Source organism: Gadus chalcogrammus, chromosome 7 (genome assembly GCF_026213295.1).
Source record: "Gadus chalcogrammus isolate NIFS_2021 chromosome 7, NIFS_Gcha_1.0, whole genome shotgun sequence".
Classification (NCBI taxonomy): Eukaryota; Metazoa; Chordata; class Actinopteri; order Gadiformes; family Gadidae; genus Gadus; species Gadus chalcogrammus.
The window spans coordinates 6,597,809-6,613,080 of record NC_079418.1 but is presented as its reverse complement, the minus strand read 5'-3'; the positions used below and the strand labels follow the sequence as shown (position 1 = coordinate 6,613,080).

General features: G+C 47.9%; 1 protein-coding gene across 1 annotated transcript in view; it reads left to right on the top strand.

Annotated features, from left to right (window-relative positions):
- The window catches only part of LOC130385928 (transmembrane protein 131-like), a 50,661-nt gene extending 36,937 nt beyond the window's left edge, over positions 1–13,724 (top strand). Inside the window, exons 30-43 of the mRNA XM_056594713.1 lie at positions 1,428–1,589; positions 2,018–2,090; positions 2,133–2,412; positions 3,343–3,512; positions 4,024–4,145; positions 4,813–4,946; positions 5,077–5,289; positions 5,646–5,799; positions 6,923–7,044; positions 7,416–7,632; positions 7,754–7,760; positions 8,523–8,814; positions 9,245–9,417; positions 13,351–13,724. Of these exons, the coding sequence (XP_056450688.1) occupies positions 1,428–1,589; positions 2,018–2,090; positions 2,133–2,412; positions 3,343–3,512; positions 4,024–4,145; positions 4,813–4,946; positions 5,077–5,289; positions 5,646–5,799; positions 6,923–7,044; positions 7,416–7,632; positions 7,754–7,760; positions 8,523–8,814; positions 9,245–9,417; positions 13,351–13,686 (2,455 nt within the window). The 3' untranslated portion in view covers positions 13,687–13,724. The remainder of the gene's footprint in view (positions 1–1,427; positions 1,590–2,017; positions 2,091–2,132; positions 2,413–3,342; positions 3,513–4,023; positions 4,146–4,812; positions 4,947–5,076; positions 5,290–5,645; positions 5,800–6,922; positions 7,045–7,415; positions 7,633–7,753; positions 7,761–8,522; positions 8,815–9,244; positions 9,418–13,350) is intronic.
- Positions 13,725–15,272: the final 1,548 nt, after the last annotated feature.

Here is a 15,272-nt window from a genome sequence, read left to right as displayed (position 1 = left end):
TTTTATACGCTATATATATTTTTAATATATGCGTACATTTTAAACAATATAATAGTAACAATAGATAAGAAAAGTGTTTTTCATACACATCATTTTCTCCATCAGAAGGGATTTTTACTGTAAGTAGGTGCTACCAAGGAACTGAGTGGAAAATGTTACACTCTTACCACATATGATAAACAATACACAGGTATCTGCCATATTAAGTCATGTTTATTTCAAAGGTGTTATGATGACAAGTTTGGGGATAATTCATCTATGCAAAGTTTTTTCAATAGAAAACAAATTGACATATTAACAATAAAACAACATGCATGGCTACACCATCATAAGTCAATAGGAACAATTGTTTTTTTATATTTACATGTGACTGCATACAAATGTGTCCACAGACATGGTAACTAACGTATGATGGTAAGCATTATTGGCCCTTCAAGTTCAGGGTATAAAGTTCAAGGCATATACTTGAACTTCATACCCTGAACTTTTAAACGTTGCAAACGTGCACATTTTTTTTTATTATATATAGATGTGGCATTCAGTCCAATGCTGAAAATATATCTGTGGCATTCAGCAGGCCAATGCTGTGGTAAAGTGTGTATAGTATGACCAAGTGTTTCTTTCTGTTCAATAGATAGAACTTTATCGATCCCCTGTAGGGGAAATTTGTTAATGTTTGTCCCTATAAAACAATAATGGTAAAAAAATAAATACAAAACACGAGGGTAACTGAGTAAGTCAAACTGTCCAATCTGAAGGCTCTACTTAACCACTCCCCCTACTCACTTCCACCAATGTAAAGCGAACAGAACTGAGTAGGGGAGGGCGTAGCCCAACTAATTTGTGAACGACCCAGAGAAACGCAAAGCAAATTCAATGTGAACTTGTATGAGGCTTTAATAAAATCCCGGACGATTTTGAAATTCTGCATGTCCGGGCAAAATAGGATGTCTGGTTACCCGACGTACGGGAAACCCATTTGATGCCTACCTGTAACACTATTTAATAGCGGCCCAAATTGGTGGGCGCTATCCTGGTAATTTCTCTGTGTGAGAAATACGAAGTGTGGCGTGTGAGCTTGTTCATGGGTTGAATTGCGTGTGTCTCACGCTGAATGCGTTAGACTTGAGAGCCCTGTTTCTGGTATATTATCCCGGATGTTGACAGTCGCAGTTCAGCAAAAGAGGCGTAGAAGAAGAAGAAGGCCGGATGTTAATGGTTGTGGAACTGTGCAGCGCCGTATGACGAATGTATTAAATATGCAAATTTGATCGGACCGGACTGGAAAGTATTACCCGACACAGTGGCGGATGAAGTGACACAATTTACCAAGACACACTCACACACACAGATTGAGATACACAGACAGCCAGGTCAGACACTGACCTTTGACCCCTGACCTGTGACCCCCCCCCCCCCCCCCCCAGCTCCATGTTCCTGCTGGTGGTGGTGACGGCCTACCTGGAGGCCCTGGGCATCTGGGAGGGCTTCAAGAAGAGGCTCTGCTACGAGGCGGCCATGGTTCCCCTGGAGACCGGGAAGCCCTTCGACCTGAGGGAGATCGTCAGGCTGCAGAACGCCGCCTCGCAGTAAGGGGGGGGGGGGGAGGAGAGGGAAGGGAGGGAGCCCTTCGACCTGAGGGAGATCGTCAGGCTGCAGAACGTCGCCTCGCAGTAAGGGGGGAGGGAGGGAGGGGGGGAGTGGAGAGGGGGCTTTGCTGCAGAACGCCGCCTCACAGTAATGGGGGACTCACACCAGGGGGGAGAGAGGGAGGGGAGGGGAGACTCACACCGACACATGCACACCGGGAGGACAGGGGGGAGGGAGGAGGGGAGAGCGGGTTAATTTAAGGGGCCTTCAATCAAGAGTTCTTCAATTAAGAGGCCTTCAATTAAGAGTTCTTCAAGTAAGAGGCCTTCAATTAAGATTAACACCTCTCACGCATCATAATGTAGGACGTCTGCCCCTCACCTCCCAGCCTTACCTCTGTCTCCCAATCCCCTCCTCCCCCCTCCAGCCCAGCGACGGCTAAGCCCAGCCGTGGCCCCGGGGGTCCCGGCCGGCCCTCCCCCCAGGCCCCCTCGCCTCCCCCGCCGCCTCCCCCCCAACAGCACCCCCCCCACCCCCCCCAGGCGGCGTCCCGGGCCCCCGACGGCCCCGTCCTGGGGGGCCAACACCCCGGACGCAAGGCGCGCTCCTCGGGCCCCAAGCAGCCCCAGGCACAGGGCTCGGGGCCCGGGGCCCCCGGGGGGGTGGTGGCGGGGGGGTCGGGGGTGAGGGAACTCCCCCCCGGGGCTGGGGGCCACGAGGAGCAGGAGTACAACAAGCTGCTGGAGGCCATGGATAAGGATCTGGAGAGGCCGGAGACGGAGAGGGAGGAGCCGGAGGCCCCGCCCTGCCCGCAGATCAAAGGTGAGGGGGGGGGGGGAGGGAGGGAGGGGGAGGGAGGCAACGCCCTGCCCGCAGATCAGAGGTGCGGGGGGGGGGGGGGGGGGGGGGGGGGGAGTTGGCATGTGTTCTGATTGGATGGAGTGAATGCGAATGATTGTTTTTGTTTGGCGAATGATAATTTTTGTGAACGCAAGAGTGATCCCGCGTCGTGAAAACCTTTCTGAAGTAGGTTTATGAGGAGAGAGGGGGTTTGAAGAGATGGGTTTTGAGGTTGTGAGCTCCGCTATGCGTCTGATGCTACCTTTATTTCATCGGCTTCTATCAAACCTTATTGCCCCAAGGAGGGCTGGGCGATTCGGCCTAAAAATCGAATCTCAGATTCTTTCAAACCAAACCCGATTATCGATTTTAATCAGAAAATCTGATTTAATCAACTAGATATAGAAGTACTGAGACTGAATCTAGTAGATTTAGATTTAGTCTTGGTACTAGTCGTCTCATGGGTGAGGTCTACCCTCTTATCTATTGGTTAGCTCTGCTGGTCTGGATACGTCACCCCTTGTATTCTTCTGATTGGTCATAGTTATTGGTCATAGAATTGCTCATTATTGGTCATAGAATTGCGTGCAGTGATATTTTCAAATGCGTGCTTGGTACCGCCTCTCAAGTTGTGCCATTTTTATTACTCGTTGCCAAACCCTACTGCTTTCTAGATGTGGGTCTGGATTTCCAGGCTAGGTCATTTATCGAGTACAATTACTAATTATTATTAGTTTGCTTCTAAAATCTTCACACGTTGAAGTATTAGCGTCATGGATCGTTATAAAATTCTACTTACAAACATCGCACAGGCACGCACCCACAATCACACACACACCGTGTGTCAGGCGTCAGTCAATCGTTATTCTGTTGTCTTAACGACCTTCCTCCGCCGTGACCTCTGACCTCTAGGGGCCAAGGTCAAGCTTCCCCGAAAGCCCAAGGTGCCCAAGAGGAGGGAGGAGGCGGATCTCCGGCCAAAGGCGGGGAAGGGGGAGGAGCCTCCACGGGAGGAGACGGACGACAGCTCATCGGTCGCCACGGACACCAGCACCACGGACACGGAGGCCAGCTTCAGGGAGGTCAGAGACACGGATGGACAGACACACAGACAAACACCTACGCGCACAGTAGCACAATGACACTCTTCACTCACTTACTCGCTCCCTCTCCACCTCACTCAGCCTCTCACTCATACTCTCTTTCACGCATGAACTTGCTCACTCTCTCTTCACTCCCACTTACTCATTATTTCACAGACTCACCATCTTACACACACTTTCACTCACTCACACTCTCCTTAACTCAATCATACTCAGCCACAAAATCTCTTTCACTCACTCACTCCCACTCTCATTATCTCTCACTCACTCACTCACTCACTATCGTTTACCCCCCCCCCCCCCCCACACACACACTCTTGTTCACTCTCTCACTACCTCACTCTCTTTCCCTCTCTCACTACCTCGTATGCTCCTTCCAGTATCCAGTGGTTTTTGATCCCTGATTCATAACCTTCAGGGAGTGATAATTATAATTAACTTTTATAAGACCTCGGTTGGTTTATAACATGGTCTGTGTTGCGTTCTCCAGGAGCTGGCAGTGAAGAGGAGCCAGCCTCCTCCTCCCCAGGAGAAGGAGGAGCAGAGCTTCAAACCCAAGAACAAGAAGCAGCAGCCAGCCAACCACACAAAGGACAAGAGTCTGAGCTCCAGGTCAGGAGCCTCCCCCTCTCTCCCGGTCTCCCCCTCTCTCCCCCCCTCTCTCTTCTCTCTCCACCATCTTTCTCTGTCTCTCCCGCCCTCTTTCTCTCCCCCCCCCCTCTCTGTCGGTCTCCCTCCCCCACACCCCCTCCTCCCGCTGTGGGTGAAGATCTCCCCCCAGTTGTTAATCATAACTCACCTTCACAGGCCCTCTGCTGGGTAATCTGACCGCCCCCCCCTCGCCAGGAGAACCCTATGCCCTAGGTCCTCTCGCCCTCTCTCCTTCTCTGTCCCTTTCTCCCCCACTCTCTCTCTGTCCCCCTCTCCACCAAACAACATTATAACTACCAGTGTAGTTAGAAGGTCAGAGGTCGTTGTGATGTGGTCTGTTGGGGTGGTGCTCTCTCTCTCTCTCTCTCTCTCTCTCTCTCTCTCTCTCTCTCTCTCTCTCTCTCTCTCTCTCTCTCTCTCTCTCTCTCTCTCTCTCTCTCTCTCTCTCTCTCTCTCTCTCTCTCTCTCTCTCTCTCTCTCTCTCTCTCTCTCTCTCTCTCTCTCTCTCTCTTTCTCTCTTTCCCCCCCCCCAAGCACACTCCCCCCTGCGTATGATTAATTTGTGTGTCCCCTCTGCTCCTCCTCCTCCTCCCTGTGCTCCTCCCTCCCCTGGTCATCTGGTCATCAGCTCTCTGGAGCTGCCCTACGTCACCCCGCTGGAGAACAAACGCAAGGCCTTCACCTCCAAGACGGCCCTGGGCCCCGCCCTGACCGGTCCCGGGTCCCCCGCCGTCACTAAGGTCCTCCCCTCCAAACCCAGAGGTGGGTATGTGTGTGTCTCTGTCTGTGGGTGTGTGTGTGTGTGTTTGTTTGTCTGTGGGTGGGTCTCTCTCTTTCTCTCTCCCCCTTCTCCCTCTCTCCCTAACTCTCTCTGTCTCTCTCTCCCCCCCAGTGCCTCGAGGGAAGTTGGAGGAGCTGCGCCCCTTGCCGCTCGCCAAGCACCTCCCCAGCCCCGCTGTGGGCGGTGCCGGAGGAGGAGGAGTTGGTGTTGGAGGAGGAGGAGGATGTGCAGGGAGGAGCAGCAGCGGCAGCAGCTCAGAGGGGGAGAGCAACGTGTCGCCGCCCCCCGAGTGGGACTGTGTCCCGCTGCTCAAGAACACCAGCGGTGAGGAGCAGGGGGATGGATGGATAAATTCACAAATGAGTGGATGAACAAATGTTTTCACAAACGTATTCATGAATGAATTTACGAATGAATGAATCCATGAATGAATTCACGAATGAATGAATTCAGCAATAATTGAATTCACGAATAAATGAATGAATGAATGAATGAATGAATGCGTCAATGCATCTCGAATGAGTGAAGGATTGAATGAATTCCCAAATTAATTAATGAATTCTCGAACGCATTACTGCATTCTTGAACTAATTAATGAAACCTTGAATGAACGGATGGATGATTTCTCTACTGGATGGCTTTACTGGTCCCTAACCTCTCCCCCTCTCCTCCTCCCCCAGCGGTGGACAGCCTCCACCAGATCTCCCTCCAGACCATGCAGGCCGACCCTTTCCTGAAGAGGCCCATGAGAACGCCCCCCCCGCCCCCCCCCTCCACCTCCTCCAGCTCCTCCCTCTACCCCGGTGCCGGCGGCCTGGGACTTTCACCACTCTGGTAGGGGGGAGACAGACAGACAGACAGACAGACAGACAGACAGACAGACAGACAGACAGACAGACAGACAGACAGACAGACAGACAGACTGCATTCTCGACTGAATGCATTCTCGACTGAATGAATGAATCCATTCCTCGAACGAATGAATGCATTCTCGAACGAATGAATGCATTCCTCGAACGAATGAATGCATTCGCAAACAAATTAATGGATTCTAGAACGAATTAATGCATTCGCGAACAAATTAATGCATTCTAGAACGAATGAATGCATTCTAGAACGAATGAATGCATTCTCGACTGAATGAATGCATTGTCGACTGAATTAATGCATTCTCGACTGAATTAATGCATTCTCGACTGAATGAATGCATTGTCGACTGAATGAATGAATGCATTGTTGACTGAATTAATTAATGCATTCTCAAATGAATTTAGAGCTGTCAAGCGATTAAAATATTTAATCGTGATTAATCGCATTAATGTCATAGTTAACTCACTATTAATCGCAATTAATCACAAATTATTTTTCTATGCTAAATATCCCTTGATTTTTTTGTCCCATAATTCTTCTCATTTGAATTCTCTTATCAACATGGTGAAGTGCATCGGCTTGCCTTGTGCAAATGATTTTTTATTGATAACAACATTGGCATATACTGATCAAAACAGGACGATACAAAAAAAGAGCCTATAGTGCAATTAAATGACTGCTTTGAAAAAATGTCATTTGAACATAGCAGTCAGGCTACTGCTTCTTTGTTTTGAGCCAAAGAAAAAATAAAATAAATTTTTTTTTTTTTTTTTTTAAATATAATAATTGCGTCAATCGCGCGATAAAAAGTTTAACGCCGTTAAAATTGGTTTGCGTTAACGCCGTTAATAACGCGTTTAACTGACAGCTCTAGAATGAATGCATTCTCGAATGAAAGCATTCTCGAACTTATGAATGCGCTCTCGACTGAATGAATGAATGAATTCTCGAATGAATAAATGAACGGTCTGATTCGTGTCAACGCTGTAGACGGCGTCTCTCTCTCTTTAACCCCGCCCCTTTGTGTCTCTCTAACACCACCTCCTTTGTGTCTTTAACCCCGCCCCCTTTGTCTCGCTCTTTAAAGTGACCTGGGGTCAAAGGTCACGCCAGCCCCCAAAGGGAAGCTGATCAAGTCGACCTCGCTGCCGGGGCAGAACGGGAACCCTACCTTCGCCGCTGTCGCCGCGGGTTATGACAAAAGCCCAGGTAAACGACACCTATACCTTTTGGGTCAGCTGCGCCTCTTCCGCCCTTGGTTTCAGCCAATCACGCTGTGCGCAGCCGTGGCATTACTCAACATGCGCAACGTGATTCGCTCTAGGCGTGTGAATGAATGAATGTATTCTCTAAATAATTAATGAATTACCAAATTAATGAATTATCAAATGAATGAGTGAATTATCAAATGGAGGAATTCCAGAATGAATGAATCAATAAATTCTCAAATGATTGAGGCCCATGTGATTGCCCCCTCCGCTGGTGTGTGTGTGTGTGTGTGTGTGTGTGTGTGTTTGTGTCTGAACCAGACGCACACATGCATCTTGTTCACGTGTTGTCTTTCCTTCCTTGTCCACCAGGGGGCAGCAGCTCTGGCCGCAGCCCCATTAGCAGGACGGGCGTGGCGCCGTCCACCTCGGTGGACAGTGACTGCTCCGACAGGTCTGTCCCTCTCTCCCTCTTACTTCTCAATCGTCATGACAACACTATCATCACTATGATACAAGACCTAACTGTCATCACTAAGTTACAAGCAGAGATGAAACGAATCACTTCATTAATGTGCCAGTTTGATCAGTAGACGTTTTTATTTTTGATTATATTATATTTATGTCTGCGATCTGAGACATTTGAGGCGGACGTTGACAGTATATTCTAATTGACTGAAACTTTACAAGCATTGACTGTGAAATTGCAGCCTGACTGTAAAGTTGCAGATTACATTTACAGTTGCAGATTTACTTTATAGTTGCAGAATTTACAGTTGAAGATTTAATTTAAGGTTGCAGAATAATATAATAAAGTTTTATATTGACTGTAAAGCTGCAGATTGACTGCAAAATTGCAGATTGACTATAGAATTGCAGATTCAATTTAGAGTTGCAGATGGACAGTAAAGTTGCAGATGGACAGTAAAGTTGCAGATTTTATTTACAGTTACAGATGGACTGTAAAGTTACAGATTGACTGTATAGTTACAGATTGACTGTAAAGTTGCAGATTTAATTTACAGTTGCAGATGGACTGTAATGTTACAGATTGACTGTAAAGTTGCAGATTGACTGTTCAATTGCAGATTTAATTTACAGTTGCAGATGGACTATAGGCAAGGCAACTTTATTTATGTAGCACTTTTCATACACAAGGCAGACTAAAAGTGCTGCACATATAAACATTGTCACACAATAAAATAAAATAAAATAATAGATAAGTAAAAGAAAATATATGCAAAGAAATTAGTAAAATAGATCAGCATTTTAGAATGTGCAATGTATTTAAGATCAGATCAACAGTCTCTGGTACCCACGTCGGGAATCCAACCCGACCTAAAGGAACTTGGTCCTTTCTCTGGGACTCCAACCCGGATTCTAGGACTCTAACCCAGACAGAACTCGGGTCTCAAACCCTTCAAAGTTACCTGTGTCAGGACTCCAACCCGACCTAAAGGCATGCAATTTATATTCTAGGACTCTAACCCAGATTCTAGGACTCTAACCCAGACAGACGTCGGGACTCTAACCATGAACCAATGCCTTATTCTGGGACTCAACCCAGACAGATGTCTTTACAGTTACAGATTGACTGAAACGTTACAGATTGACTGTAAAGTTACAGATTGCAGAGGGTTGTTGGTTTACGTTCCTTGTGTCTCCTGTAGCCCCGGTCCTCTCAGCCCCATCGGTAATGGCCGGGCAACATCGGGTATGAGCAACACCTTCTCCGCCTTCGGCAGCAACAACCTGTTCAACCTATCAGGAGGTAAGCTGGATTCTGTTCAGCCTATCAGGAGCGAGTTCGTCAATCAATGGAAAACGGTGTTATGTAGCAGACTTTAGACTTCTTGTACTTTACAGATAATTTTCCCCGCTTTAACAACTGCATAGAGTTTGGTCCATCAGAGTTAAACATGATCCTTATCCTAGCTATCTGTGTTTAATCATGCTATGAGGCTAACGATAGAAATTATGCCAATGCTAGTAATTATGCTATGGGGCTGACGAAGTATACTTTGAGGCTAGGAAATTATTCTAATTATGCTATCAGCATAAATAATTATGCTATCAGGCTAACGATATCAATTATGCTATGAGACTTACGATATGTAGAACCATGATATACAGTGTCCTGTGTAGGGGTCGTTTGTCTCGTAAGTCAACCAGCAACCATCTGCCCCCCCCCCCCCCCCCAGTGTTCAGCGGTATGACGTCGGCCCGCAGCATGGTGGAGCCCCCACCCAGCTGGTCCGACTTCGGCCACCTGTCGTCCCCGGCGCCCTGCCCCCCACCCCCCACCTCGGCCTGGCCCAGCGAGACCCTGGAGCCCTGGCCCTGCAGCACCGCCTCCACCGGGAGCACCACCACCGTGAGACCCCCACCCTCTTTAAGAACCCCCACCCTAATGTCTTTAAAAAAAACTCCACCCTTCTGTCTTTAAGAACCTCCACCCTAATGTCTTTAAAAAACTCCACCCTTCTGTCTTTAAGAACCTCCACCCTAATGTCTTTAAAAAACTCCACCCTTCTGTCTTTAAGAACCTCCACCTTTATGAACCCCCACCTAGGGGGTTCATAAGCAATATATCAATTTATTGCGCGATAAGTAAAAATGAGCGATAACTTTTTGCCGGCAGCAATAATTTCCATTCGCACTCTTTTTTTTAAATCATTGCTTTAATGGCCTAATCTGAGAAGAAATGTATGCCATAAACAGAAATATTATAGGCCTTTATCACACAGGTCTTCTCAATGCCGTGGAACCCTCTGTCACTTGCATAGATAGTAGTCCGGTAACTTGTCAACCCCAGCGTCTTCGGTTGCTAAGCAACGTCAACGTCTTTGGCAGACTATTTCTCTGCTGATCAACACTATGAATGCTGCTAACGAATAAATTGTAAAAAGACACACCATGTGAAGTTATTTTTTCTTGTAAGAAGCGGGATAATGTATAGAACGTCACCGGTCATTATCGAAAATAAGCCCAGACGGGGGCTTATTTTCCCGATAATGACCGGCGTTCTATGCATTATATATTTAAGCAATAGATCACGCCAGGCTGTGGTATGTGCTCATTATACCACTGTTAAGGGGCGTTGTCCGGCCCCGACGCGCAGCGGAGGGCCGGCGACCCTCTTCACAGTGGTATAATGAGCACATGCCACTGACTGAAGTGATCTATTGCTTTTATACAACAGTTACTATTATGGCGAAACGAAAGTCATAGACACACTACATTTAAATAGAAACCAAGAAAGTCAAAATAGCCGTTTAATTAAAGAATACAAAAAAGTAGTCCCTCCTGGCTGCCGCTATGCATCGACGGTCGCTATGCAACACACAATTTATTCTGGATATTCTAAATGTCTTCCAGACGTCCAGTTCCAGTGTTCTTTAAAAATAAAAGCTTATTGCTCTTCGAAAGGGTGTACTTGCATTAATATGCCATTATCATTATATCAGTGGAAAAACGGCAATATTATCGCTTATCGCAATAATTTCTGGGGCAATTAATCAAAACAACAACATACAAATTTAAAAAGAACCCCCACCCAAATGTCTTTAAAAACCTCCTATCCTGTCTTTAAGAACCTCCACCCTAATGTCTTTAAGAACCCAAACCCTAAAGTCCTTAAGAACCCCCACCCTAATGTCTTTAAGAACCTCCACCCCAATGTCTTTAAGAACCTCCATCCTAATGTCTTTAAGAACCTCCATCCTAATGTCTTTAAGAACCCCCACCCTAATGTCTTTAAGAACCTCTATCCTAATGTCTTTAAGAACCCCCACCCTAATGTCTTTAAGAACCCCCACCCTAATGTCTTTAAGAACCTCCACCCTAATGTCTTTAACAGACATGCAAACGGCGCGCTTTTTGGCGCGAGTCGCTTTTTTTATCGTACATTTTTGCCGCGTTTCCACTGCAGGGTGCGGAACGGATCGGATCGCAAAGGTACGGTAGGGAGGGGGCGGTATAGCCCAGCTCAGTTCCGAGGTCGCGTTTCCACTGCCGACAGTACCCTTGGTGGTAGGCCGGATGTCGATCGCCGCGGCAGCTATGTAAACATCGTAAACAACGTCTTCCTCCCCAAGAATGCAGACGAACGTCTCCACCTCCTTGTTCGCCCAAGCAAGCTTTTTACGCGACATGTTAATTGTAAAGAATAATACCTCGAGGCTACTGTTTGTTTGTTTTTATCCCCGCGTCACCTGGAAGTGACGATTCTGTCGACCAATCAACGGAGGGGGGGTGTAGCTAGAATTTCACGGGACCCTTTCAGGTGTCTGGTCTCGTTTTGGGTACCGCAACGGAGGAGTCCCGAGAATGGGGCCGGCACGGGTACGGCAAAGTCCGGTTCACGCCCACTTTTGGCGGTGGAAACGCGACCCGACCCGCACCTTTGCGATCCGTTCCGCACCCTGCAGTGGAAACGCGCCATTTGGGGACCTGTGTGGTTCGTGCAGATCCGAAGAGTTGGTTTTTTTTGGGGGGGGGGGGGGGGGGGGGCGTCGATCGGTGCGCGCGTGCAGGTGTCAATATTCCGTAATCTGACTGACTGAGACCCCTCGAGCCTTCGAAGAAAAGGGATTCTGGAAATGATTTTGTTAGAGGACCAATCACAGCCCGTGCCGTCGCGTCGACTGAAGGTTACATTTTTCATGCGCATGCGCACGTTAGAGCTTAGATCGGGCCCAGAAAATCAAGCCCGACCCGGCCCGAGCCCGTGCACGTTCTGTCCGAGCCCGGCCCGACACGACACATTAACTGTAATTATGAGCCCGGGCCCGATTTCAACCCGACATTTATTTTAACAAATATGTAACTTTGTACACATTTGTTACTAGGCCTACTCTGCTCAATATATATGTAAGGGATAATGTATAGAACGCCGGTCATTATCGGGAAAATAAGCCCCGACAGGGCGAACAGGACACCGACGCGCAGCGAAGGGGTCTTGCTTCGCCCTGAAGGGGCTTATTTTCTATAATGACCGGCGACGTTCTATAGGCCTACATGATCCCGCTTATTACACGGCTACTTGCCAAAACTAAAAAAATAACTTCACATGGTGTGCCTTTTTACAATTTATTCGTTACCAGCATTCGTAGTGTTGATCAGCAGAGCAATAATTATAAATTGTCCGCAAAGACGGTGACGTCGCTTAGCAACGGAAGACGCTGGGGTTAACAAGTGACCGGACTACTACCAAAATGAACGGAGCGTTCCGCGGCATTGAGAAGACCTGTGTAATAAAGGCCTATAATATTTCTGTTTATGCCATAGATTTCTCCTCAGATTAGGCCAAAAAAAAATAAAAAAACTCTCGATCAAAGGCCCGGCCCGACCCGAGGATAGTGGTGGGAAATATCGGAGAAGGACGCACTTATTGTGCAACAGGACGCAGGGTGCAAGTGCAGTTGGAAGTGGTCAGGGTTAAAATTAGAAGCCACGACTGAGGGGAAGTCAGTGAAGCATAACTTTCCACTGTCTGATATTTTCAAAAAAATTTAGAAAAAAATGATGTGCTAAATGCACACTCTGCATTAAAGAAATTAATTATGCCAGCAGGGGTGTACATGCCCTGTATGCACACTGTAAGGCAGACATTCATCGGATGAAAGTGACAACAACAATAACTACACAAAGTGTTGCACAGCTTCTCCGAAACCCTCCTCCAGAAACCCCCTAAGCAGCAGATAAGATCAGGGCCAGTACCTGTACCTGTGATCACATATCCAATGCCGAGGTGTGTGTTTGTGTGTGTGTGAAAATAAATTAACTTAGTTTAAAAAGTCACTTTAACTGAGTAACTAATATCGTTTTTATCTTTCTAGGTATATAGCATATAGCATAGGCCTTTTCATGATAATAGGATATCATGCCGTCACATTTTTTCCGACTTCGTGTAGCTCCCTCTTTTTTCTGTCATACATGTGTGTGCATCCCTGCTTTAAGAACCTCCATCCTAATGTCTTTAAGAACCCCCACCCTAATGTCTTTAAGAACCCCCACCCCAATGTCTTTAAGAACCCCCACCCTAATGTCTTTAAGAACCTCCACCCTAATGTCTTTAAGAACCCCCACCCTAATGTCTTTAAGAACCCCTACCCTAAAGTCTTTAAGAACCACTCCTTTCTGTGTTCTGGGTTTAGTCTGTGTGGGAGGGGTTTAGAGTGTGTGTGTTACACAGGGAGAGAGCACTCTCTATGTGCTTATTTGTTAACGATGTCTCCGTTCTGATTGGTTAGCAATGTCGGCATACTAATTTGTTAATTATGTGCCCCCCCCCCCCCCCCTTCAGTCCATCCTGGGCAGCAGCAGCCTGTGGTCGTCCAGCCCCCCCTTCAGCCCCTCCATCTGGTCCACCAGCGCTGACTCCTCCCCCCTCCACACCTTCTCCTCGCCACCTGCCCCCAACCGCCACCTCTCCGACCTCCTGCTGGGGGGGGACGTCTGCCCCCCCTCGCCCGCCTCCCCCCAGGTCCCGGCCTCGCCCGGCCAGCTCAGCCCCGCCTACAATCCCTGGAGCATGTGGCGCCCCACCCTTGGGGGCGGCAGCAGCGGGGGTGGAGCCGGGGGCGGCGGGCATCGACGGAGCTCCGAGCCGTGGCCGAACCCGGACGCCAACGGCAACTGATCGTCATGACGGCACCCGCAACCACGGCGGCCGCGTCTCCCCCCCTTTCTCGACGTTCAGCCCCACCCTCCCTACTCCACCTCCACCCCTCCCTCAACCTCCACCCTTCCTACTCCACCTCTCCCTCTACATCCGACTCCTCCTCCTCCAGCTCTTCCTCTACCTGTTCCTCGACGCTCACCCCCGTCCTCCCTACTCCACCTCTCCCTACTCCACCTCCTCCACCTCTTCTTCGATGCTTACCCCCGTCCTCCCTACTCCACCTCTCCCTCTTCCTCCACCCCTCCCTCGATCTCAACCCTCCCTCCTCCACCTCTCCCTACTCCTCCTCAATGCTCTATTCATGGGCGGTCAGCCCCACCATCCCTACTCCACCTCCATCCCTCCTTTGACCCCAACCCTCCCTTCTCCTCCTCTTCCGCTACCTCCACCCCTCCTTCGACCCCCACCCTCCTTGCTCCACCTCCTCCTTCTCCACCCCTCCCTCTATCCTCAGCCCTCCCCCATCCTCTTACTGGGTGGTGGTGGGTGGGTTCTAGTGGGTAGGGTTATCGCCCCCGCCCTCTGCGCTATGATCCAGGTACAGACAGTACTACCTCCTCCCCCAGGCCATGGTTGTTGGTTTGAGTCCCTCGGTCAAGAAAAGCTTGTTAAACTTTTCATTTTTATTTTTAATGCCAAAAAATAACCAACCCAAATGTAACATTTTTTGCATTCAGGGCTTTCTGATTTGTGATGTCACAAAGTAATGACCACGCCCCCTGATTTGGATTTCGGAATCGCTAAAGTGATCAGATGTGTTTGTTTAAGGATAAACCTGTTTTTGTTTTTACAGGAGAGAGCTTTAGAGTTCGGTCTGTCTTGAAAATGAGCTCCGATCTGCGACCGTTTATCTGCCGTTTATCGGACGTTAATCAAACCTCTTCGTACGTCCACGAGACTCCTTATTTATTAATTTAAAGTCGTTGATAAAGGCGCAAAGCGTAAAGTCTAGGGTTGGCTGCTGTATTCTCTCCTGACGGGATTCGCCCAACCATTTTAAGTTGACTCCTACAAAGGCTTTTAATTAGAAATGAGGCATTGCAGCGTTTAAGTTTGACCTAAGAAAAAATCGTGTCTCTTGCTTCAGCGAGGTGACCTTCGAAGCATGCACTTCAGAGCATTTACCTTATCAGCACCCAGCTTCCAGAAAGCTAAATTGTTGGGTGACATTTTTAAGTTTTTATAAAAAAGCTATTTGGAGAAAAGTGTTTTTACAATTTTAAGTTGTATTTTATTTTTATTTTATTTTTGTGGACCCCCCCCCCCCCCCCCATGCGGATATGGGTGGTTGTTTCTGGTTAAGTGTTGGACACGAGAAATAAACCACGTCAAACATGCAGCTGGCTACTGTGTCTTTGTGTCTCTGTTGTGTATGTTGTGTCTTTGTTTGTGTGTTGTGTTTTATAGTAATGCCACAAAAACATTACAAGACTGAACAATTACACCATTTAAATTTCCCCAGAAATTCCATATAATTACTAATCTGACTCATAATCTCACTAATCTGCTCTATTTGGTAATTTATGCTTAATTCTGCAGCTCGC